Below are 27,210 nucleotides of genomic sequence, written 5' to 3'. Positions count from 1 at the left end.
TACATGTGTGCATCCACTCTTTATATCACTTAACCAAGATTTCTAAGCTTGCTGAGAATCTGTTGTGGCAAGGATTCTCCCAGCCTCAAGAATCCCCACAAAGAGAAAGCAGAGCTGTCTGAAAACCAACAGATACACCAGCACAGTGGAAAGGTAGACTGAGGCACGATTCATAGAGAGAAAGGGAGCTGGTGGCTTGTTTTCCCTGGGGGACTTGTTTTGCTTCAGTATTTGGTAGTCCTTCTGCCCCAGGGGTAGCTGACGTCTGATTCCATTGCAGTGACTGCATGGGCAAGTCACTTCACAGGAAAGTAAAGCAGGTGCAAAATACAGAAAAGTTAGTAACTCCCACAAAAATGTTTGAAACCAGCAAGGCAGTGGAAAATCAATTTCCTCTTTTTTTATCCCCCACACAGCACTTAGATGGAACCTTTAATCTGAATGAACAGAAGGAGGAGAAAATAGATTTTGCTGAAAGTTGCTGGGTTTGCAGTCTGAGTCTGAATTCACTATGGGTTCAAGTGCTGATAAAATGTGACCATCTCCCCTGAGTAAGACAGGTGAGAAAAGGCAGCATGAAATGCTTCTGCCTAGACAGTAATGGAAATGGCAAAACTCATGAGGTTTCGAAAAGATCAGATAGTTCAAACACGTCCTCAGATTTGTCTGATCTTTGCTAGGGCTGTAGCAGTAGCTTTCTTTTTAAAGGAACTGTTACCAATCACCTTGGGAAGCTGCTAAGGTTAGTTAAGATTTAAAAAAAACAACACATAGATGCAAAAAAACCCCAGACCAAGATTTTATTTTTTGTCAGTAACAGACATTTGCCTCTTGTCAGCCAAATGTACAAAAATGCCTCAAACCAAACCCAAAAATGATGAGATTCATCAGCTGTAAGATAGAAGGGGTGCTAATTAAGTATGTGATGCTCTGGACTAGAGGCTTGTGAAGGAAGTGTTCCATGGGAGGGGACTGTACTCATTAAATTGGAAAATTGCATTTGTCTTAAACAAATAATCACTATCCTCTTCTGTTCAGTACTTTCTTGTTTCTGGTGTGACATACAACCTTACTGTAACAACAGTTCAGAGACAGGAACAGAAAGACCTTTTGTTTCTAAGAATCCTGGTTTTCTTAACTGCTTCTTTGGCCCTACTATGCCGTGCCTTTTCCAGACAGTGTTATCCCCTTTCTTCAGCTCCAAGGCATGACCTGCAGAGCCAGCACATTTCAGAGACTGCCTTTGGAAAAGGGCACAGTAGGCTTTGGTTAGCAGCTTTGGTGAGCAGCTCGGTGCTCTGTGGCAGAGTTTCCCCTTTCATGTGACTGGGAATTCTTGAGTCAGTATATTCAACTGATCTAAGACTGGGAGACAGGATGTCAAGATATCACTTTCCTTGCTCACGGAGACACTCCAAAAGCTGCTGCTGTGCATGTTTACTAGGTGGTTTCTTAAGCCTGAGGTTTTTTGTTACAACTTTCATGAAAAACATTTGTTACTAAAAAGGATTTTATTCTTAACAGGGTAGTTAGAATGCTATAGGTATCCCTGATTAACATTGCAATTTTCCCTTGCAGTCACAAAAAGCTATTTCACCTTGCTTCATCTGTCAGTGGTTAGAGGCCAGGAAATTTTACTTCAAGGTTTGTGAAAAATTGATTTTTTTTTTTACAAAAAGAAGCATTTCTGACTAAAGAAAAATCCCCATTAAAATGAGCATGAGATCCAAATGTGAAATCTGGCTCAGAACAAAAGCTCTGTGGTTAACTAAACTAGGAAAACTAGAATGTGGGTTTTTTTTTAATGTCACGTAGAGCAGGTGGGTGTTAAAATTCTTCTTCGGCTTGTCTGGAACGAGAGCGTTTCAGCTGCAGGAGCCTCTCCACAGTGTCTGCAATAGTTCTCTCTCCATGCACCTTGTTATCCCGGGTGCGGATGTTCACTGTTCCACTCGCCTTCTCCTTTTCACCAACAACTAGAAAAAAAACACGACACAAAAGGAATGAACTTAAAATTCAGCAAGCTCTTCCCCCACCCCATCCCTGCAAAACTTTAAGCTTACTAAACAAAAATTCTAAAAATCTTACAGATACCAAGTCAATACGTGTGTGTCTAACTAAAATAAATTTTATATAACACACTTGGAGATTGGGTACTGGAGAAACACAATCTAAATTCTTTGAAACAACCTCTGAATGTAAATAAGGTGAGATTTTTTTTTTCCTTAATAGGGTGATTATTTGTTTGTGGTCCTGAAAGTGAAATGTGCTTGTGCCTTATTTGTATCAAATGCTTAAAGTTTTAAACAATAGAATTTTTTCATGGTTCTGTCAGTTACTCTGAGGGCAGAGTTTCTCTGTCAAAGGCTCTTTCGACTCTAGTGGATCCCAGATAACTTTAAGGTCAATGATAGACCCCCAATTTACATGACAGAACTCATGTGCTCCTTCAAATCAAAGACTTCAGGATCAGTTTCTAATTGTCCCTGCATCATCCTCTCTAAAAGAGGCTCACCCTGTGCATGCACAGCTCAGAAGTGCACTCCAGCTGAACGCAGTGAAAACATGGCATTTGTTTTGCTCCATTAGAAACAAGAGCATAAATTACTGGGAGAATGAAAAATAACTGAAGGATCTGACTGACAAAGGACAAGAGACTTCATACATGTCTCCACATGGCTGATGAAAGAACAGCAAAAACCTTTTTCTATAGCAACAGTAATGCCTTGGGTCACAGTGATCTTTCAGTGGCAGCTGTAAAGTGAGAAATGCTATCATGTAGGCAGGAAAGACTCTCTGCAATGGAGACCCTTAGGAACAAAGTGACCTAAAACACTGATTACGATCCTGCCCTGCTCACAGAAGATCAAATCCTGTAACAACAAAGTCAGCCAGGATAAGGTAAGAAATACGTTACCTAGAATAAAGTTATACTGTGCAAGCTGAGCATTTCTGATCTTCTTGTTCAGTGTGCACCCAGGATCTACATCAACATCTGCCATAAATCCTGCATCATGGAAGTCCTGCCGGACCTAGGAGAAAAAATATTTAAACTGTCACTACAGGATATTGATGATCATGAACTACTTATGATATGTAGACTTAAGCCAGTTAAGATTATCTGACCCCTAAAACAAAGACACTGTCATGGGCTCAGGTGAGAGATGAGCCCAGTTCAAGAAAGTAAAATTAAGTCAGCTATCATGCAACAACATACACACAACAAACAGGCAGTGATGTGAACATCTAATGTTTGGGCTGAATAGTGATTGGAGTTTGATACTGTAAAAGGCAGCAGGCTGGTGGAGCTTACTGATTAGAAGAGATTTTTTTTTTTTAATTTATTTTGCAGACTATTTTACTCATATATAGTGTGCTTGAAAAAACTATAGGAGATCGATGCTGGAGGCAAAATATGCAAAGACTTATTTTCATCTTTCTTACTGCTCTGCAAGATGCACATGGCCATGGGAGACTTGAACCTGAAGGGTAAGACAGCTTTTGAGCTAGAGTGAAAAAACTAAGTTTTCCAAAGATAAAAGTCTCACAAAGACCAACATTTGTTGTTTATGTACCCAAAATCTAACTCGGGTTATCTTTAAGACAGATCTACACAACTTCAGCAGCTAATTGTCACTGTAATATAAAAATGACTCAATATGTAAAGACTTAGAACACTTGTCTGAGATAAATACTACTAATCATGAATAACCAGGTATTTCAGCTAAATGTGATATACTGAAAATGAAGCACAAAACCATGTACATCACCTTTTGAGCATACTCATCACACGCTGGTCCCACTGGTACCACCATTACCTGCTGTGGGGACAGCCAGAGTGGCCTTCAATAAACAAACAAAACAAGTTTATTTAGCTTTCAGTATGAAATCCTATTTACAGATAGAAGTACAATCTACACAAGAGACTCATCAAGCCATCTGGTGAGATTCGGTGATGAGAGCCCTACACTCATTATAACTTATCTCCTAAAAAGAGCTGAGTGTCTAAAAGAATTCAGTGTGGGCAAAAGCACTCGCTGACCAGAAGATTCATGTTGTGTTTTACAATATACAACAAATCATAATTGAGTTGTTGATCTTATTACTAACTAAGCACAGGAAAACATTTACTTTAGTACAGTCTTGTTATACTCAGAGGGGTCATTCCCAATGGGTATTATACATGTATTACACAGGTAAAGTAGGTCATGTACATAAATAACTCTTTACAAGGCAGCCCAGCTGCAAAAGCAGTTGGGAGACTTATGCCTTGGGCAGAGCAGCTGTATGCTGCAACTGCATGAGCAGTATCATATAGAATCTACCATATCTTGAATTATTTAATACTTAAGGCAGGTGGTTCAGAAGAAATTGCCTTGTGGCATCCCTATGGCGTGTCCCTGTAGCAAGCAAGAAGAACAAACAAACCCTCTTGACTCTTAGATGCTTGGGGCTAATTTCTCTCCTAAAGTGTTTGCTCAAACTGGAATAATAACTTTTCAACATTACCATTTGCCTCCATAGTTTTCAGTTAGAATGGCAATCATTCTCTCCACAGATCCCAAGATAGCCCGGTGAATGATAACTGGTCTTGTTTTGTCATTACCATCATGGCTGTAAAGAAAAGGGTTTCGTAAGGTTTTTTTACTCCATGCAAACTTATGCCTGTAAGCATCAGTGAAGCTAGATTATACAGAATTTAAAGCCACCAGCCTCTGTGCTTACCTGACAAAGGTGAGGTTAAATCTGACTGGCAGCTGGAAGTCGAGCTGAATTGTAGCACATTGGTGGTAGCGGCCAATGGCATCTTTAATCTGAATGTCAATCTTAAAAACACAAAGATACAAACTTTTACTACAGCTTAAAAGACAAGGATTCCCCTCTGAAAGCAAGCTCATTGTTTTAAGATGGAAGGTTTCATTCAATGCAGAGGAACTATATGTACCTTTAGACAGCATAGTTTTACTTCAGCCTGTGTTAGGATTTAAGTGATTTGCAGGTTCTGATGCAAAAAATGTTAGAGTAAAACCAGAGTGAGTAAGTAGAGAGACAATACTTCAAGGGGAAACTACCTTAGATATCTCAGATTACTTTTTGTGTTTTTCCATCTGGTACTCTCATGGGCCTTTTCACTGAGTGAATTAAGCAGTCTGTAAGTGCAGAACTGAACATGTCTGCATAAAAATAAAACTTCCTCAACATCAAACTGGCAAACTTATATTATGCAGTATTTGAATACTTTGTAGCTTATGTTACAAACTCAGGGCATGAACGTGGGATGAGAATCCTACTGTTAAATAGTCCACTTACCAGTAGAGAGTCATAGTAATCAATGTTACTAATCCTGACCTATGAGTCAAGCCTATTCTTTCTTTTGCATCCGACACTTAAATCCTGAGTAAATTTATGATACAAGTTAGACAGAAAAGACTGATAGAAAACAGTAGATTTATAATGTCCTGACCTTATTATTTATCACATTGCTCACTTACTCATCGTTTTACCAGTATGGCTATATGTTGAGGCTGTGTCCCTTATTTTAATTTATGTATTACACACCCAGATCAGTGTTTTAACAACTCAAGACCTAAATATCTTTCAACTTTGCAATCAGAAGTCAGACTTTATTGTAGTTCAGCTAGTTACCACAGAGCTTCATTCTTTACAATCTACTTTTTCAAATTCAGACTGTATTAGGAACAAGTGTAAGGTTAATTCATGTTAACAAATGTTCCTGTATATTTGCCCTCTTTCAATCAAATGAGGAAATTACTAAATCTTGTTTGCATTTCATGTTATGAATGACTAGCTGCTATAACACATTTCACCTACAACAAAATAAGCTGAAACTGAATCATTAGCATACAAATAGAGTAATCAGAACAATTTTACTAGACGAGAACACTACATAAATGTAGTGTAGGTGTATAACGGAAAGAATTAAAAGCAGTTTACTTTTGTTCTTCTCGTGACCTAGGATTCACTTTCTAATGCAGGAGCTGCTCTGCTAAAACAGATCTTACAGTGCCACCTTCTGTTCATGTTGCTCACTAAACCAGTCAGCTCTGTTTAAGCTGCAGACAAATAGTTGATTCATGTAAACTGGGTTTAATTAATGAAATGAGTGTTCTAACACACCAGGATGACAGAGTATTATCCCTCTCTCAAGTATGTCAGAGTTTCTGTTTCTGGAAAACCAGAAGATTTTAGCCAGACAGCATCTTAAAATGGTATTAGATAACTGTAACAAAAAAAAATCCCTTTATTCCTGGATAAGGCCTTTTGCCTTATCCAAACAGAATTAAAAGCTGAAACCAGATAGAGGTTAGCACATACTAACCTTAGGTCCATAGAAAGCTCCATCACCAGGGTTTAACTCCCACTTCTCACCAAAGGCATTGAGGCTGTTTTCAAGTTGCTGGAGATAAAAGGACACACACTCAGTGTTTCTTTCCATGTTACAGCATCAGGTCAGTCTGCTACTACAGATAGGTGACCCTATCAAATTCTCTGTACTTCTCAGTTGCTGCTGAAACTCATTTATTGACTGAAAAAGGGAAGTTTTGGAAGAGAGCCAACTAAAAAAAAAAATTAGTTAGTCCAAATTTAAACAAACAAAATTAATGCAATCATTTTGGAAGAGGCCGAACAAGCATTAGCTAAGATGCAAGAACTGTTTATGCCAGATTCAAAGTCTGTAGATAACTTTGAGATGAGATCCACCCTGGTACACCAAATGTCTATTCCGCCCCATCTTCCCACACCTGGCACGGGCTAACCCCATCCCTTCCAACCTCCCTTTCAGGAGATAGATTTAAGTCTTACTATAGGGGCTGCCAGAACTGGTTCTCTTTGCAGTTCTTACAGAACTTGCAGCTGCAGCCTTGCTTTTGTAAAAAAAGTTAATAAAACTACTGTTTACCTTTTCAGCCTTATTCCACACTTCAATATCTCCCAGGTACTTTTCAGGACGAGTGGAGAGATTCAGTTTAAAGGAAAACCCAAAGACATCATACACAGTACGCAAGAACTGCAGACAACTCTTTATCTCCTCTTCGATCTTTATGACAAGAGATAGAATGCGTCAATTATGGAAAAAAATCAGTTAATGTGATTTTAATGCCCGATTTCCTTTCACAGCAGCCCATACCTGCTCCATAGCACAGAATATGTGAGCATCGTCCTGCTGGAACCGGCGCACTCGAGTGAGCCCTGTTAGAGCTCCTGACAGTTCGTTGCGGTGCAGGACTCCAAAATCAGCCAAACGTAACGGCAGCTCACGCCACGATCTCGGGCGATGATCAAACATGAGGCTGAAGGAAAAGTTTGTTACTGGGAGCCCACTGAGAACCAAAATTCTGCAAACTGCAGGCAGTGAGAAGCTACCAGTGACTAAAAGCACATGCCCATTAAGCCAATGGTGTAATCTGGATAGAACCATCAGTCATATCTAGTTTTGTCAGGAAAACAAATGCACATCTCCTTTTACAGCTGGTAGGCTTCCCCCACCTCACAGAGAGAAGATACGAGAGGTCCTAGAACTGGGCATTAAAAGCTGAATGCCTAAAGTAGCACAAAATTGACAATGTCCCAGTATTTATTTTGGATATCTAGGTTTTGTAGTATCAAGGTAAGATTCAGGTCTAAAACATTGTCACTATAATGGTGGAAAAATGACACTTCTCACTGTCTCAAGTAAAGAGAGAATGTAGGCAACAACACTCACAATTACAGCATTCCTGACAGCATGAATACCTGAAGACAGCCATCTCTACAATTACACAGGCAAAAGGAGGAGGGTGGGATTGCTTTTTTTTTCCCCCAACATCTTTGCTAAACTGGATTTGCTATGTATTTACCAGTGTCCTGGGCAGTTCATGGGCTTCAGAGCAAAGATCTCCTTCTCCACTTCAAAGGAAAACATGTTGTCACTGTAATGCTGCCAGTGCCCTGAAGTCATCCACAGTTTGCTGTTGAAAACATTTGGAGTGACAACCTCCTGGAATCCACGTTTCCGATACTCACTCTAAAACAACAGTTAGTTGTTTTATTTTGTTGTTTATAGTATTTATTTTATATGTTTACAGTTGTTTTATTTAGTTTATTTTATAACTTTATTTGTTATAAAATAACTAATAAAGAAAGCAAAAGTACAGACTTCAATCTGCAGCCATAACAACATACAAATGCTGCCGTACAAAACTCCGCAACTTAGGGAAGGAGGCAGGGAAGAGAAAAATTCAAATTGGGCATGTAGTAAGCAAGAATAACAAGTTTCTTCCCTGCAAGCAAAGCAGCAGTCTCTAATTACTCAATCATACTTGATAGTACATTGCAGCCCAAATATACAGTAAAAACAAAGACTTCAAATATTACAACAGGAAGATCAGGGTTTTTTTTTTTCTACATATATTTTCAAAGTGAATAGGTCTTCAGGGCCAAATTAAGTAAGTTTATTAAAACAAATCAATATGCATCAGTGGAACAGCAGTAGTGTGAACTTAGCTGTACTATTAGATGTCAACGAATTCATATTAAAAAGCACCTTTATCACAGCCTTAGCTGCAGATATAAAGTACTTGTATAATATAATGTAATTTTGCAGAGACTGTGACAAGACCAATTAAAAAAATCAGGTTTCTTTAGTGCCTTATAGAATTAAGAGATTAAAATAACTTGAAATGAAAGGCTATTAATACTGTTATATGTAGCATGCTGTTACACATTTTTCTAAAATCATGCAATTTTTTCTATAAGTTTTCCAAAAGACAGCACTTACCCGGATGAATTCAATTAATGTATTATAAATGTAAGCTCCTTTTGGCAAGAAAAAACAGCTACCAGGGCTAAGCTCATGGAAGAAAAACAGTTCTTGGTCCTGCAGAAAAATAATACTTGAAAAACTCAGTATTTGCACCCTACTTTTTTCACTTAACATTCACAAATGAATTACTACTGATTGGGCATCACTATCAGTTTCAAAAAGAAAAACCTGGAAAAAAACCCCACAATATCCAATAGATCAGATGCCTTTTCACTAGTATTTTTATGTCCATCAGTAGTTAAAGGGGAAGGGGATTGTTCAGTTTCGTGTTTCATTACTGATGCTCCAGAACTTCACACTTAACTCTCAACTGTGCCCCCACATCTTCCTTTGTACATCGACAACTAAATGTTTAGTTCTGCTTCTGCAGCTAATTATGTGCACATGAAATGATTGTGTGAACTACAGTGAACTACAGCTGGCTAATGTGACACACTGTGGACATGCTTCAGGTCTGCACAGTGAATTCTTCTGTATTTTTTCATGATGTACTAGCAGCAGACATTATAATGCTGTTCAGAACTATCAGTTATCTGACAGGGGTATCTACTGAAGAAAAACGAACCCAAAAACCAACCAACCAAAAAACATAGCTCTGTATTACAGATTCTGAAGTCACACAGAAGAAAAGAACTGTGTGAACAGACCACAGCAAACTGCGTTGGAATGAGCACTGCCCACAGAGTGGGGCATTGATGTACTGCAAATGGAAGTGTTTCTGTTCTGTTCTGATTGATCTGTGGAATAAGGATGTTGTTGCATTTAAAAGAGCAAAAAGTTATTTTTCTAGGACTTTGATGCTTGAAAGAAAAGTACCTGACTTTGCAACTCAAAATAAAATTGTGTCACATCTTGATTGTGGCAGCAAAGTATACACTGTCTTCAAGAGGCTTCTAGTTAAGGGGTTAAATCCACACAGCGTTTTTGAAATACATTACTTAGAAAAACTCTCTCACCCGCCCAATTTTTCTGTGATCTCTGCTTTTAGCCTCCTCCTGGAATTTCTCCCATTCCTTCAGCATTTTTGCATCTGGGAATGAAATTCCATAGATCCGCTGGAGGGATTCCATATCAGCCTTGCCTTCCCAATAGGTAGATGAATTCTGCATGCAAAAAAATAAATGTAACACTGAAGAAAAGGAGGAGCCTCCACTACTACAGCCTGCTATGAAAAGGCATATAATTATTAATAAACCATTAATGTGGAACAATTAAAGCGTACAGAGAATTTTAATTGTAAATTCAGAGCACTGATCAGAAAAATCCAGAAAGAAGAGGTGAACACACGAAGCAAATATGGTTTCGGGCTCTCTCCTGTCTTTTTCCAAAGCCTGTCTGCTCTCTTTGTAGCCATCCTTTTCCAACTGTTTAGTCACAAATAGTTATAACCATCAGCTGAGCAAAAACCATAAACTTTAACTGACACAGCTCAGTCAAAACTTGAGCTAAACTTGTGTTCCTATCTGTGCTGGAAGTGCAAGGCCTGGACACACAGCTGGCTTCACACCATGTGAATATCATTCCAGCACACGACCTTTCCACAATTTGCAACACTGAGATTTTAGCCAGGTTACTCATTTCACAGTACATTCTTGCCTCAGCCCAAAGACAGCAACACATTTTCAGTGAAAACATTTGTCTAAGGAAGTTTTAGCACTTACCTTATGAATTTTTATGGTCTTTATCTTGCCAGTATGTCTGACATGAGGCCCTCTGCATAAATCTATCAAGGGACCACACCTAAGAATAGGAAAGCATTTATTTGGTATATTTAACCCTAGATTCATAAATCCAGTAATATTATGATCCACGCATAATTACCTGTATACTGTAGTAGTTGGAGTATTGACCTTCTCATTCAGGATGCGACACTTGAATTTATTATACTGAGAAAAAAAGCAGCACAAATATTTGTTAAGTCTTTGTTAAGCAGGAGAACTGGCCAGCAGTTTAAATTATTTGCTAACCTGATGCTATGCTGCATCAAAAGAGGACTGTAGAAGAGACAGACAGAAGCACAGAGCAGTAGCAGAGCAAGCTGCCCAGAAAGCAGTTTGTGCAGTCTCTGTCCTTAAGAAATTTTTTAGGCCCAGCTGGAAGCCTGGTTTGATTTCAGTGTTGGTCCCATGCCCTCTGCATGATATTGAACTGGAGACCTACAGAGGTAGGTCTGAACGACACTATGATCCTCATGATGTCCCAACAGTGAAAACTCAGTAACGTCTACCTCAGGAATTCAAAAAAACTATTTGCTGCTACATACTAAAGGGAAAGCATGAACTTTTAGTGTTGCTTGGACTTTCTCAGAAGTCCTCATTTTAAAAAATGTTTTATGAAGCTTTCTGAATGCAGCAGCACATGCAGTTACAGTATCATACAGCCAAGATAATACAACATAACTGCACATAATACATTGCAAATTTGTATCTCTGGGAAATAAATGAAGAATGCAAGTTCACAGATTTTGTGCAGGTCACTCAGGGGAAGAAATAGTTCTTACATTCTCAAGAAACTAAGAATTACACCTTTGTTCATTTTTTTTCCGTTAGATATCACACATGAGTTTATAAGAAACTTAAAAAGTTAATTTGATAGCCTTTCCTCTACCACTAATAGAACATACACTAAAGTTACAAACACTTAAAGACTAATTGCATGAGGCTAGAAACAACCTTCTAAAACAGCCTACCTTAAACATTTCAAGTAGTGTTTCCTTCTTAACTTCCAGTCTCTCAAAGGCTTGTTTTTCCTTCATTATCTTTTTGCATAATGTTTCCAAAGCAGAGAAGTCATTACTTGATACACCCCTAAAATAAACACACACACACACACACAGAAGTGAATAATTTTTGCTTCCATTTGCAATTTGTGATCCACTAGCTTGTGGATGGGAGGCATTACAAAGGACAAAGTCATCTATAGCAGTAGATATGTTCCAGAAACAAGTACATAACAGAAATTTTGCTGTGACTGCCACCCCACACCTCCAAAAAACCAGAAAAATACAAAACATACCCTTCCTCAAGGAACATGTCGTAATAAAATCCATTTTCGATTGGTGGGCCATAGCACAAACAGCCACCATAGATCCGCTCCATCGCTTCACCCATTATGTGAGCGCTTGAGTGCCAGTACACCTAGTGGAAGTAAAAAAAGAGGGAATTAGTGCATTTCAACTGCTTTATTTAAAACCTTTTTTTGAAACTTTCGCTTTTAAGGATACACTAGATCAGTCAGGAGAAGAGAAGAGAGCTGCCCAGCAACACTCTCAGCCCAAGCACCAATGTTTCCAAAAGGTAGCATTTCCACCACAAAACTGTTTAGACTGTGGTAGCAAACAATTCTTATTTCCAACTACTGTTGAAATTATTCAATTATTTTCAAGAAGTCTGGAAACTAATTCAGAAACCTTTTTTTCCTAAGAACTTCAATCAGTCAACTCTGCATAAAGATCAAAAGGTGTGCTTTCAACATTAGGCTGTTGTCCTAGTCCAAAGATTTTATGCATGGGAAATCCTGCACATTCCATCTTCTAGGACAGCTGAGGTTTTGACAAAACTAAATCTGTAAGAGTTTGTCTGTCTTGACTAGCACAGACAAATCAGGAGCCCTCACTTAGCCAGTAAGAAAACTCTGAGTTTGAATGCAAGACTTTTGTGATGAGTTTGACTGACAGCTTCTTGTACCAACTCATTTTTTCTAAAGATAGTATTTATAAGTTTACTGGATATCCACATTTATCTGAACGAGTAAGCAAAATAAAGTAGGTACATCTGCATGTAAAAAGAAAAAGAGGAGCCCACTCAGTATTTTTATCATTGTACGTAGACAGTACTTTTGTACTGTTTTGTTCTCAAAGGCAGTGCTGAAGAGGTCAGTTCAAAAGACCTCCTTTATATGAACACAAAGGTTGTAAATGTAAAATTTTAATGAGAATAAACTTGACATAATCTACAGCAACTGTGAGCAGAATTGGCTACAAATACACAGCAGAATGTACATTATCTGTAGTACCGAAACCACTCTGTAAGGAACTATTAGGAAATGCAGATGTACCTACACTGCAAACCTGTTCCTTCCTCTTCATCTTCTGAACACAGTAAATATGCAAATAACTACCAGAGGCTGAATTTCATGTAAATCCAAGGGCAAACAAGTTTTGGTAGAAGATACTCACTGCTTGAGCCTCTTCATCTTCAAACTTAAGCAGCTCCAAGGTACAATCCTCCTCCAAAGGACGATCTAGATCCCAAACCATCTTGTTCACTTTAGCAATAACAGTGTTGTCAGCTAATCCCTGACTACAGAATAAACATAAAAGTACAATTTTAAGTCATAATAAGTATACAGTATTTTGAAATCACTCAGTAGAAGTCCCCTGGATTTTCCCCTTCATGTTGAATAATATCAGGAGTGCTCAGAGTGGACACAATGTCATAAATAAATTCCAAATAAACAAGCAGCTTAGCCAGTCTTGAACACTCATGAAAAATTCTATTTATATTTCAGAGATATGGAAAGTAAACTGTGTTATATACCCAACATTCACACATTTTTTAACATACTTGACTTAGAGGCAGCCACCTCAAGGTACTAACCTGACTTCCCAATCCTGTTGCAATGTAACACAGAACTTCTCTCATAAAAATTATCCAATACCATTTTTGATGTAGTAACTTTATAGTTTGTATCCACTAGGCAAAATACCCTTTTCTTGATCCCAAATCACAAAAGTAAATAAATTCCAATGTCATAGCACCTTTTGGGGAGGGGGGAGGGGTCAGAAAGAAAACAAAAAAGGCATCTCACCTTTAGGAATCATCCAATTTTTGTAATTTTAACTGTCAGGGTGTTCACTGTGTATCATTCAAAAATGACCCACAGCCAGTATGAGTAACCTGTAGATGTGCAATACTCTTTTGGATAGGTATCTCCCATGCAAGTAAAAGTACAATTAAGTGAGAGATACTCATATGTTACCTTTCTCTGAAATCAATTGAAACATCACCCAGCAGTTGTCCTCCTCAGGCCAATGCAAGCTGGTTTGCAAGTGCTAACATTCAATCTGATCATTTACTAGCAAATCAGGTCTTAATGCAAGAGCAGTACTTGCAGGAGAAAATCCACAAGTAATGTGTATCAAAAAGACCTCAATTCTATTCTTATTTAATTTTAGAAACTGTACCTTTATAAAGAAGAAAAAAATTTCACTCCAAAACTAAAACCCAACCGGTTACCTCCAGTTCATTTTACACATGGTGCTTTGAGAAGAGATAAATGACTAAGAAATCATACATTACCCATCCCCTCAAAGCCACTCTCTGACCCTGATTGTGTGTATCACGGAACAGAACCGTACCTAATTCCACAAGCGATTTGATAAGGAGTAGTCTTCCAAGATTCAGCATCAACCTGCTTGCCATCAGGTAGTGTAACTTTAATGGGTTTACTATCCTTTGCCGCTCTTTCTGCAAGGAGTGCATCATGTTCAGCTTTAAGTTTATTGTACATCTCTAAACGCTCATTGATAAATGCAGGCCAAGGATTCAGCTACACAGAATAAAGAGAAAGGAAAATAGTTTATAGATTATTAATCTGATAGCACGTTATGTCAAGAATGCAAACAGTAGTTATACTTTTCATAAGCAGCTATGTGACGATATCTATATACGTACTATATCTAAAAAATAATCAACATCATTCCAGGTTATGTGGTATTAGTTACATCATTCATAATGTCATAAGGCTTCAGTTGAATGAAAACTATACCATTGTACACCTGTTTAATAAACCACATATGTTACCAACCACCTACATAGCTTATTAAACACCTGTTGAATAACCTAAATAAGGGCAAAAATCAACCTGAAAAGACTGTATAAGAGCAATGTAAAGCCAGATTTTTCTTATTAAGTCAAAAAACTGCAGCAATGCCGGTTCCTGTCCAGCCAGACAGGAACTGACTCCAGCTTACACACGTGTACTGACGTCAGGACTATCTGCCTGGGCACAGCCAAGGCTGCACAGCTCCGCAGCTGGCTCAGGACTGGTGCTGGCTCGCAGCTGGCCCTCTGTGCAATCAGAAGGATGTGTGTTTTACCCACCATAAAGAGGAAAAGACAAGAGCACCTTATGCAGACTTTCCTCATCCCAAAGATCTGCCTCCTGCCTCCCGCTGCAAACAGGGTCACAGGTGGAAAGCATCGCCGAGCCGCAGCTGTGCCAATCTGAGCTGCCCTCCCATTACCCCAAGGAAACTTGGTGCAGAACCCGACAACGTCACTTCAGGCCAAAATCTGGGAAAGATGTAACTGTATCGCCTGATAAAATACTTTAGAAGGACGAGTTGTAGCAAATGCCACCAGCACGCCCAGGACACGGCATCTCCCACCCCCTGGCCGAGGGGCAGCTCACCTCCGACCGCCCTCCATCGCCGGCCCCGTCCTTCATCTTCTTCTTCTCGCAGTTTGCTTTCCTCTCTTCCCCACCGCCCACCTGCGGAGGGCGAGCACCATTTCCTCACTCTCCAGGAGTCCCTTTAAGCCCCCTAAGCCCCCCATCCGGCGAACAGACCCAACGCCCTCGACCCAGGAAGCCCCAGCCCCGCTCCCAGCTCCTTTTCCCTGGGGCACATCCCACCGCTGTGGAAGCCCCACGGAAGAGGCCCAGCTCCCTCCGCCGCCAGCACCCGCCCTCTTGACAGGGCTGCCCCCCTCCCTCTCCCTCCGCGGGGCCGGAGGAGCCGCCCCGGCTCAGCCCGAGGGGGACGCGGGTCCCACCTGCCCGTCACCTCCCGCCATGGCCGCGCAGAGCTGCCCGGGAAGGGGCGGGCGCGCAGGCGCCGCTCGGCCCCGCGGCTGATGCAACCGGGGGCGGCCGCTCCGGCCCGGCCCGACCGGGGCCGCCCTGGGCGGGGGGTAGGAGGGGGAAGGCGGCCCGTGAGGGGCTCCGGCAGCTCGGGGTGGCGGAGGATCTGTCCGCACCCGCGATAGCGGGGAGCGGGGCTCGTGTCTCCGTACCCCCGCTCCCCTCGCTGCCTCTGGGAGAATCGCAAAGTGAATTAGGTTGAACAAGTCCTCTGAGCATCGCGCCCAACCTGTGACCCAGCACAACCATGGCACGAAGTGCTGCGTCTGGTCTTTCCTTTAACACCCTCAGGGGCGGTGACTCCAGGGACGGCAGTGCATTCCTATGTCTAATCACCCTTTCTGTGAAGAAATTCTTCCTAATGTCCAACCTAAACCTCCCCTGGTGCAGCTTAGCACTGCCCTGTCTCTCGTTGCCTGGGAGAGACCGACCCCCACCTGGCTACAACCTCCTTGTTGGAGAGAGTGAGAGGTCACCCCTGAGCCTCCTTCAGACTAAGCGTCCCCAGCTCCCTCAGCTGCTCCTCACAGGACTTGTGCTCCAGCCTCCTTCCCAGCTCTGTTGCCCTTCTCTGAACTCACTCCAGCACTCAGGGATACCTGGCTACCATTCCCCTGAGGCAGAAGTTCATCAAGGATGGATCAGTGAATGGAAGTACTCTTTGCAAAAGAGACTAAAATAAAATAAAAATTGGACTGAACAATGTCTGATTTTGGGGGAGGGGGGTGGGGGTGTGCAGAGAAGAAGTGGAAATGATTCTGAGGTGGTTGTGTCAGACCTGAAGCGCAGGACTGTCCACAGCTGTCCTGAGGGAAGGCTCAGCTTAATGCCTCAGAAGTTATAGACACTTCTGAGGAAAGGATGTGATATTCAGGAATTTAGTTTGTAACCTTCTTCCCCTCCTTTCCCTGCTGCTGTTCTTCTCTAATAACAATGTTTTCATTTAGGAAGCTTATTTTCTTTCAGCACATTCTCATGGTGGCTATAGACACCCAGAGTGGTCAGTCCCAAGGCCTGAGGTGTGTCTGGTAACATTAGGTGTAATGGTGAAGTCACTTAGTAGTAGTTTGAGGAAGATGTTCATTACAAGATTTCATGTTTTCAAGAAATCCTGGCATAGCATCCTTGCTTTGAAGAGGATAAATCACAGGTCAGGGCTTGGCTTGGACTTCTGCCACCTGCAGAGCATCCAAACACCACTTCTGCCTCCCGGAATAGCAGCATTCTCTTATCTGCAGAAGTGATCTGGGAGCTTAGAGTATTTCAGTCAGCGAAAATGTTCTCAGATGGACATCAGAGCACCTCAGGCTCCACGAACTTAAGTGCTGGAAGTTTTGCTTAGCTTTCAAATACTGATTATGTAGTGGTGAAGGATGGTTGAGAGAACATTACCGTGCTATTTGATCACAAATGTAGGAGCTTAAACAATGCAAATACTTTTATCTATATTTTAAATATGAAAACAGAAAGGTGTAGTAAATAGGAATTTAAAGACAGAATCAGGCCTAGATCTGAATAATTAATTTGTTGTCTGAAAGTAAAATATGAGCAGCATAAATATTGGCAAAAACATTTATTAAACAGCTACACTTAATAATATATGTAACATCTTCTGTAGCAAAACAATGTTTAGTAATGCAAAGGATATTTGTTCTATAATACTAATTTTTATGTTTGCAATATCTCCAATCTTTTTGGGGTGGATGAATTACAGGTGGCTAAAAGGACATTGCAAAATTAGAGATAAATTATCTAAGGCCAAAATGAACAAAAAACTATGCTGATACTGCTAAAGAGAAAAAACGATTAAGTATTTCAAAAGCAATTGAGAAACTGTAGAACTATCCCTTGTGCCAGAAGATGGCAGTAGCGAAACATGGTGAACTAATAAGACACATTCTGAGAAAGACCCTGCTCACAGCTCTTCATTGGCTTCACTCTTAAGCAGTGTATTTAAAGATATGTGACTGAACTCAACCATAGTTTAATAGTATAAATTGATTTCAGTATGCTTTAATGATTATCAGCAAGTGAATGAATAGATGTTGCTGTTTCATGTGAAGTTTGTTGGGAAAAATGTGGTCAGAAATTCCGATTGGAATTGCAGAGCCATTTGGCTTATATTTCATTTAGGAAAAGTAAAAATGAAAATGAAATCAAAATGCAAATAAAAATTTAAAATAATAAATGAAAATATAAGTAAAGAAATATATAAAAAAAGCTAATGAGAAGTTTTGAAAAGAGAAGACAGTAAAAAAAAGTGTGAAACAAAAGGTAAATGAGCATACATGGAACCGAGGAAGGAGAAAGAGATGATATTTTAAGAAAAGTATTTCACAATCTGTAATATGTTTACACCATTTATTTGCACCAGCTGCTCTAGGGAAACCATCTGACTTGTGATACAGCACTGAAATTTCTGTAAAGTGTCTGGATTTGTTTGTATTTGAGTACATTAAATCTATTTAATCACAGATATAAATCTATCTACTGTTGACTGTGGAGTATATACTAACTTCTCAAACTCACATCTAATTTGAAAATCAAACTGTATGAACACCACCCATTTATATACAGGGCTCAAAATATACCATTTGAATTCAGGGTTGAGTGGATTTCCATAAGCCCACTTCAAGCAAATGGTTATCAGCTCCCATTACAAAATCATACAAATATGGCAATCTCAGGTGTGAGAATTGAAGTATCTTTGTGCAGTTTCCTGTTGTATTAATTTCACCTTGGCTGATACAACAAAGCATTAGACTTCTTAGAATTCCAGTTTAGCAATCTTAGACATGTACATTCAGAAATTGAAAAATGTGTAAAGTTAAATAAAAAAATTAAGTTGACATTAAATTTAAATACTCGTGGAAACAACGGAAGTCCTGGTTCAAACTGGAACATGCTAGGAAAACTGAATCTAAGTTGTGACTTTTGATATATTTTCAACTTTTGGGGCCTCATTATTAAAAGAAAATAGTTATATTTTTAGGAGGACAAAAAAAATTGATATTTCACTCAAAGAAGGAGACAAGTTTTTATTTTTCCATATCCATGATGGCTTTGTGTACAGTCTCTGCTGTATATAGTCCCTCAGTCTTCATGCTACCAAGAGGTTTACCAAATATAAGGCGCTTTTTTTTTCTTTTTCAAAAGAGCTGCATGCTCATGCTTGCTAGGGAGAAAACCCTCACTGATTGCAGAAATCCCGCTGACCTTTTGTAGACTGTAGAAGTGCACTTCACAGACAGCCTCGTCCCACCTGTGTTCCCTGGGGTGCAGGTCCTCTTCACTTGCCCCTCTTACCACCTTCATACCTGCAGCAGTGCAGATAATGCATTCAAATTACTACGGGTCAGTTTGTTCTCCACTACCAGGCAGGGTTTTTGAGTAAAACACAATAAAGTTTGTATTTGTCAAATGTAGGAGACACCCAGTTTCATTGCTATTAGAGATGCTGGGATGAGAGGTTAAAAATTCTGGGTGGAACTTTGAACCAGGGTTCACTCCTTCTCATCAGATAAGCAGCAGACTTATACTAGGAATCCTTGGGCCTTTCAAAGAAGTGACATGCTGGGTGATTTCCCCTCCTCTCCCCGCCCTTCCTCCAATAAAATTAAATTTGGCTTTCTGCTTCTTCGTAACAAACATATCAATTATAACTCATGTCTCATTTCCCTGCTTGTCAATATTACCCCTAATACACTTCGCTAAAATGTTCTAGCATACTTATTAGCTGAGTCAATAATATTTTGTTGTCTCACATCATGAAAAGTAGTAGGTGTGGATACATTCAATTAACTCAGATCTTCCTGTGTTCTTTTCATAGAGTTCATACATGTCAGTTGGAGGGGCACATTATTAATCCATTATTAATTATACATTAATGTACATTAATTATATACATTATTAATGTACCTAAGATTAAGATACTTTTCTAAACTTTTGCCTTCAGGATAAACTACCCCTGCTTCACAGTATTATAGCAGATTACTCCAATTTTCCAGAAAGATTTGCACTTCAAAACTTGAAACTATTGTTTGTTTTTCATTTAAGACCTTTTTTGGATATTGGTCTCAGAAAAAGATGTGCTGTCTGCAGTTGTGACTCCCACTCTGGTCTCCACTCTCAGTCTTGTGACTGGGCTGTGAGATGTGGATCCAGAGCTCCTGCCTTCCATTTCCTGTTCTTTGCTTAAGATAAAACAGTGAGGCACCAGTCATTTAAAAAGGGAAATAAAATGTTAGTGATTTCACATACTGAGGAGGAGGAGTGATAAACTAAAAAAAAAAAAAAATGAAAATCACATGTCTTTGACTGTCATTAATCATAACTTAAACTACTACAACAAACTAATGTTAAATATCACATTGATACATTTTTTGCCAAACTTCTGGATCTTGGACACCTCCTTGAATTTCGTAACTAAATTTACACTAGCTTTTACTATAACTGAGCATCACCAAGCTATTGTACTACATAAAACTTTTTTGCCCATATATGGAATTTTCCAGAATACAAACCACTTTTTTGTTAATCTTTTTCCTAACAAAGAAGTATCATCATTCATTTTAGTGTGTATTTCAGAATTCAAAGTCTAAGAGTGTGGGTTTTGTCAGATATTTTTGTAATAATGGAATTCCCTTTTTTCCTTATAGATACCTCTGATATTTTTCCCTCAGAATAGTATTCTCTGTGCCTATAACAGCAGACAATGGATATACTTACATAATACCAATACAATTAAATTTCACAGTTTATGAAACTGAAAATAATTAACACCAAAAAAAAATAAAATTATCGTGGTCAGAGAACCCTCCTGATACTCTTACATGAAAAGTAGTGATTTGCACAATACTGAGATTGAACTGCTCCTTCATCTGTCATGGCATGACATGGCACATGGAGATTTTTTTTACATAGCGTAACTAGAGGCAAGAAATGCATTTCCTAGTCATTTCTTTGGTACAGTCCATAACCTTCAATGTTCCGGATTCAATTTCTTATTCCAAGCATTCTCCATCACTACTCCATAGCACTGGGAATGATCTCCAAATACAGGAGAAAGGACAAAAAAATTCTTGCATCAGCTTCTTCTGCTAATGCTCCAGCTGATAATTTTGAGGGGAAATGACAGACTACATGGAAGTTGTTTTCTAGGATTTTGTTTCCTTTGACCATATTTTTCATTGACATTACAATCTAATTTCACACATTTCCAGTGAAACTTATTTTATTTGAAAAGTCTGTTCTCAGTTTCTCTTTTCAGCTATGACTCAGATGTTCTGGTGATCATCTCCTTAACATCCCTTTTTAACGATGCTCCATGGACACAGTCCAGTAACATTGTTTCAAATAAAGAAACACATGAAAGCTGATGAAAAGAGGGACATCTTAACTGTGAATTTTGTCAAAGCTCTTGTGACAAGTTATATAAAGGCTTTTTCCTTTGTGTCCTTTTCACTTGGAAGTATTTGGAATATTACTAAAAATTATACTAAACTGCTAAATTGTTTCAAAGTTTTATAACTACAGGGAGTAAGGACAGAAAACTCCTAGTTAGCAGTGGCTGCTGGAAGATGGATTCCTGAGGGACTCCACTGTTAGGTGCTGATCAGAGGAAAAAGGTATTCCCAGGGGACACACAAAGCTTTATTTATTTGCAGTTTACCTAGTCGAATGGGATGGGATGTCTTTGCAATAGCATGGAACAGAAAAAAACCCAACTGATCACTATCTTTAAAACATCTGCTTCATATGGAAGGACAACAATATGTCTTTTCAGTCTTCTCTTTTCTGTACTAAGCAAACTTAACATTTGAAGCTGTCTCAGGGGGACATGCTTTCAGATGCTGGTTCTTCCGTTCTGAACTCTCCAGTTTGTCTGTGATTCTCTCAAAACAATAATACTTAAAATGTAGTACTCCTGCAGAGCAGAGAAACTATTGCTCAGAGCTGAGGCAGAGCACTTCAGTTAGTATAACAGCATTGTATCGCTCACTCTTCTTCAGTTTGTGGATCATTAGGATGAGCAGCTCCATTCTGTACTGTTTTTCTGTATGCTTTCCTGAAGGGAAAAGCACTTTTGGAAAAGTACCAAATTGCTTCTTTGACTTCAAACTACCTCTCCAGTTTGTTGGTCACAGATTTTTAAAACATGTGCTCCGTCCTCCCTCATACAGCTAGTGACTTTTTGGACGAGAACAAAATATAGGATATAATCAGCTTGAAATATCCCTCTGGTTTAACACAGTTTCATCTAGTCATGCAAGTGTTCAGTAACGAATGCAATCTATATTAATGCAGACCTTTTTGCCTCCATAAAGTGATTATTATCACAACTGGCTGCACTTCTCACTGCTCTCATGTCTCCCTGATGTCTCCCCATTAGTTTGTCATGATTATGGCTTTGTCTTCTTCTGATTCTCTCATACCTGAAAAGTACTGCATTGCTCATTGTGCATTGCCTGTGCTGCTAGGCTGTGTACATAAAGCTTTCCTTCACAAACATCATAGGGTCAATCACCCCTTTAAACAATGGCACCACTCAATGTAGGCAGTAAGGGATAACCACAAGAGAAGGAAAGATGGTAAAACCCAAATATTTTCTACACATATACACCTATATATATGGGGGGGGGGGGGGTGTATTTTATCATCTAGGTCACCTGCCATCTTGTTGCTGCAACTCACCTGGAGCTGTTTTCTGCACTAAAGATTATCACCCCCTCCAGGCTCTTGGCATTTCTTCATGTGGAGCCACTCCCTAGCTCGGTTCTGTCAATGACCTAGTTTAGCAGAAACACCTTTTACACTCAAATCATACTGACAGAATGAGGGTAAGTAGCAATTACACGTGCAGTTGTTCTGACATATCTGGAAGGGCAGTAAAGTCTGGCAGCAAAACCCAGCCAGACAGCCAGCTAGGGGCTGGAGACCCATTCCCAAAGCCCCTTCTTTTACATCAGCTACTGCCAGAATGGGCATGACTTGAAGCCATTTTTTTGGCCTCTTTTTTTTACTCACAGCAGTACAATTGATTTTGGCAAGAACAGTTGTGCACAAGAACCCAACAGTCCCACTTCAGCTACAAATTATATTGGGGTCTTACTCTGCTCTGCCCTACATTGCACCAGCTCTCGATTGCCTTTGAGAGAAACAAGTTGGCCAAAGTCATCTGCCTAAAAAGATCTGTCTGGTATTAAAAGAACAGTGGAACAATTAGTGTTGAAAACAAAAATAATTAGAACCTGGTATTTTCTGTCCTTGTTTTCCTATGTGAAAACTGTTGGGAAAATCTGAGAGGAAAAAAGAAGTTTAAAATTACTTACTTCTTCAAAAAGGTGTCTAATTCCTGCTAACATTTCCACAACTGCATATGTTTGCTCTTTCTGTATGTTTTGGCAGCAAAATACATTAGGATTTATTTTTTTTTATAAATGTAAGCAGTGTTTCTGTTCTTTTGACCTTAGACTATAAGTGCACATATAGGAGAATGAGTTAAATATTATCAAGCAGGTTTTTGTGTGTATGTATGTGACAAAAACACCCTGTCAGCAAAAGCAAAATACACATCTAAAAGAAAGAACAAGCAGGCTCTTAAGAAATACATGACAAACTGCACATAAAGATATCACTTCCTAGAGGTCTCTGTTGTCAGTGTGCAAATAGAAGCCACACTTCCAAAAGGCCTTTCTGTCTTTGCATAAAGCATGAGGACACCTCTATTTCCTCTGCCTCTGCTTCTGGCAGCCTGAAGAAGTGATCACTGCTGAGTGCCTGCCTTTTATCAGGAACTAGAACCTGTGAACCTCTGTCCATTTTGTTTGCTGAGCCCTTATCCATCTTGGCCTAATTAAATGACATTAACTGTTGTGTGAAATAGCCAGTTCCTCATTAAGAGTAAGATCTCCTCTTTTGACTTGCTTTGCTGTATAACCCTTTATAGACTACTGGCATCCCACTCTTTGCTCTGTGCTTTGTCTTCCTCCATCCACCCATCTGTTCCTGGAGCTTTTGTCCTTCTCACTCAGTAATCTTATTTGTTCCCATTCCAATGATGTGATGACAAGTGACAAATGTGTATTCCACTAAGTCCATACATTCACTTTTTTAATCGCATTAGTGCTTTAATAAACTGGAAATGACAGAACTCCTGAAGCACATATTTTTATTGAATTAAATATTTAAAATATTTTTTAAATCAACTAATTGGAATAAGATCTGTCAACACTACTAAAAATGTTTTTTTCCATGCATTCCCCATATTTTAATCATCAACTAACATGCAAGAGAAAAGACAGCCAGAGATTTCAGCACTAATTTCTATTCTAAGGAGTTCCTGCCTCTTGTCTCTGGCATCTTTCTGCTCTCCTTTCAGATCTCTTCCTCTGCCATGCCAACACAACTGCAAACCTTATCAAAAAACTGATCTGGCTTAAAAAATAACTCATGTTTCCCCTCAGAATATTCTTAGAGATCAATCAGTTCCTGGGATGATATTACTATGTAAACTGACACTGCCTGTAGAGCTGAATATCCAGACAAAGCATAGATGTCTGGTTTCTTTATATTGTGAGAATTCTGTTTCATTTATATGGGAATACATGTGAAAGTAGCACTTTGGGATAGTTCCTGTTTTGAGTTTACACACAACATAACAACAATCCAGTTCCTTGGTTGTCAGTGGATCTGGGATGTCTGCTCCTACCTGTTTTTGAGGAACACCAATTTCTAACATTTCTTTTACAAGCAATGTGGGTACCTACTGCAGAGTTACTTAATCTCAAGCAGAAATGTTCTTTGCTCTCCAAAGCCTTTTGGGTCCACTGGACAGAAGTGCCATAATGTTGGTAAGGCACAGCAGACATTTGTATTTCACCACTTGCTATTTATCTCAAACTATGATATAGTTGTTTGATGGAGACAGATGTATGTGAGGAACAAGGTGGCCATTGTCCCATGCACTGCAGTAACTATCCAAGGCTGAACTATCTAAGACATGGAAATGAAAAACAAGTGAAAATCACAGCAATGCTTGGATCCAAACCAAGATGATTTATCCTCCTAATTTAATTTAGTTAGCATAACAGTCTGTTCTATACCCAGATATTATCCAAAATTACAGAAATTGGTTGCCTAAACAAAGTGAATATTTTGTGACGTAGTATAGGCAGAAGAGGAAAGTAAATTTTGCAGACAGGCAGTATGAGCCAAGGTTTTTATAAAGTTACACTGTTAAAAAGGATGCAAGAGTTGCATTCTCAGTATTGCTCTCATGACTTAAAATACTTGCAAAAGCAGAGGAAATGTGGTGATACTTTGTTTAAAGTGAAAACAATTACAAGAACATCTTTCTTCTTAGAAATAAAAATAAAATCTTAGAAATAAAATCTTGAAGGTTTTGATGTCCAGTTGTGATCGGTATGTTCTTCCACAGGCTTCAGTGGAGCCATGCATGTGCTGTAAAACACAAATGACTAATGCAAATAACATTTGCTGTGCATAAAGCTGTCTTTTGCCCATGTTGTATGTTGTCTGCGGTGGCAGGCAGCAGACAAGAAGTATTATTCCTCCTTAAACTGTCACGACAAGAACTTTAATTTTAATTATTTATGGAAGAGAAAGGAGTGGGGGGCAGTCTTTTCATCCTACCATCTCCTGGTTTTCCCATTTGTAAAATAAAAATGACATCCACCTGTCTGTCTTTACCATACTTGGTGCTGTGAAGTGGAAGCTGTTAAGACAGCAAGAACAGTGAAGTGCAATTATTCTATATATATGTGTATGCTCAAGTTTTGTGTGTAGTTCTGTGATCTTGTTGTTCTTACATACATATCTCCACAGAAGTTTGTGTCACTTAAAAGGAAAATGAGTAAATATGTCCCCTTTCCATTTATTTGTTTTTTAGCATCAGATTGGCTCATCTTGAGTTTTCATGTTGCAGTATTTTCACCTGAAAACAGTGTTGATTTTTACATAACCTAAGTATATGAAGGTAGGGTCACAGAACACAAAAAGAAACACAAGATACATCATGTTGCATTTACAAATCCCATAGATATGTTCAAGAAGAGCATAGATTCCTTAAAATAAAAAGATAATAATATTCTTGAAAAACAGGGAAAGACTTTGCAAGTCTGAGTGGCAGGGTGTGTTTGCAGTACAGATGATATTGAAGTATTTCATCTTTTCAGCCTGTAGGTGGGACTGTGTTTTCAGTGAACCCATCTGTGAAAAAAATTCAAATGTGCATCGGCAGCTCAGGCTGCTGCTAACACTAGTTGGAGTGAGTCAAGTGATTCTTGACTTGTGCTTAAGTTATTTCTGGGGGGAAAATAGCCCGTGTCTGAAATTACTTTAGTCCTAAAGGACCAGCCTGAAATCTCTGTTCTCACTGAAATCCATGGGCATTCTGCCTGCTACAAATCCACAACTGCAGGATTTGTTCCTATTAAAAAGCATTTATGTAGCTGAAAAAAATAATGTCTGTGGAGAAATGTTGAATTTATAACTATGGAAAATACTGTAAGTGAACTAACGATGAGGCAGATTAAGTGACATTTCGATTGGAGATTAACAAGTAAATTCTCATGCATAACTTCCTGGCTCAGAAAAATAAATCAGTCACAGGCTGGGATTCTTCCTTATAAAACCTCTTAGGGTAAAGTGGAACAACAGAAATGTTCATGGCATTTTGAGCACACAGAAACACTGTGACTCCCCTAACATTGAATGCAATTCCTCAGGTAAGTAAGAACCACATACTGTGGGCCAAATGTTTTTATGAAAGCACTGAAATTGGACTTTGATGCTAGTACTGCTACACAGTACTGGCTAGATGCCTTTTGTTTCTTTTTTTTTTACCTCATACTAGCCCTGCTTCTCCCACTCTTCTTCATTCCCAGCAGTACTTTACCTCACAAGGAGCAGCTCGTGTGAAGGGAGAGCAGCCCTGTGATTTATGGGCTTACTATCTCTTCCGTTGTGTTTACACAGCTTATGCTCAAATAAGACAGCTAGGAGAGTATGGAGCTCACATGTAAAATGAAAAAAGATATTCTGGTGGGGGAAGGAGGAAATCAAGAGAGATCTGACCAGATTTCGGTGTTGTAAACACATCTGTAGGGTCACCATAAAGCAATGACTACAAAGGTCAGCATTTCAAAATGTGTCTTAAGAAAATGTTTTTGTAAGCTTTGTGGTGAAGATGGCTGGCATGTTGTATATTGTAACATTCTGCTTAATCTCTGCTATGTTATACGGAGTCATTTACAACAAAAAATGCCTGACATAACTTACAGCACAGGAACACACAAAACCAGCTTCACCAGGGTGGATGTTTATGTAATCTTCAAGAACACTCTGAAGTTTGATTCAGTAATCAAATAAAACTATGAGAGGCACATTTTTCAGAGACACTACCCATCTTTGAATTTCTGAGCTTCTTTATTTTACCGAGCCTTGTTTGATAAATGCCAATGATTATTTCTGTACATCGTGTTATCTGCTGTTTTCAC

At 39.2% G+C, this 27,210-nt stretch overlaps 1 protein-coding gene across 1 annotated transcript; it reads right to left on the bottom strand.

Moving 5' to 3' along the window:
* Positions 1 to 775: 775 nt before the first annotated feature.
* Positions 776 to 15,639, bottom strand: TARS1 (threonyl-tRNA synthetase 1). Its single transcript, XM_064642222.1, has 19 exons — positions 15,604 to 15,639; positions 15,239 to 15,319; positions 14,184 to 14,374; positions 13,002 to 13,125; positions 11,840 to 11,961; positions 11,514 to 11,631; positions 10,646 to 10,710; positions 10,486 to 10,564; positions 9,781 to 9,927; positions 8,780 to 8,878; positions 7,860 to 8,026; positions 7,151 to 7,313; positions 6,923 to 7,060; positions 6,341 to 6,418; positions 4,726 to 4,826; positions 4,510 to 4,614; positions 3,771 to 3,843; positions 2,918 to 3,032; positions 776 to 1,976 (listed from the first exon to the last, which is right to left on the bottom strand). The coding sequence occupies exons 1-19, from the start codon at positions 15,622 to 15,624 to the stop codon at positions 1,828 to 1,830; spliced, it is 2,136 nt and encodes a 711-aa protein (XP_064498292.1). The 5' UTR covers positions 15,625 to 15,639; the 3' UTR covers positions 776 to 1,827.
* Positions 15,640 to 27,210: the final 11,571 nt, after the last annotated feature.

This window comes from Pseudopipra pipra, chromosome Z (genome assembly GCF_036250125.1).
Source record: "Pseudopipra pipra isolate bDixPip1 chromosome Z, bDixPip1.hap1, whole genome shotgun sequence".
NCBI classification, from domain to species: Eukaryota; Metazoa; Chordata; class Aves; order Passeriformes; family Pipridae; genus Pseudopipra; species Pseudopipra pipra.
The sequence above is the reverse complement of the archived record's forward strand: the minus strand, read 5'-3'. Positions and strand labels throughout refer to the sequence as shown.

Excerpts from the sequence above, each read along its gene's own strand:
- TARS1 (XM_064642222.1), bottom strand. The coding sequence starts at position 15,624 with ATGGCGGGAGGTGACGGGCAG. Across the intron at positions 11,632-11,839 it reads GACATGTTCCTTGAGGAAGG|GGGTGTATCAAGTAATGACT; the intron begins GTATGTTTTGTA and ends TGTTTATTTTAG. Across the intron at positions 10,711-11,513 it reads CACTACTTGAAATGTTTAAG|TATAATAAATTCAAGTGTCG; the intron begins GTAGGCTGTTTT and ends TTTTTTTCTCAG.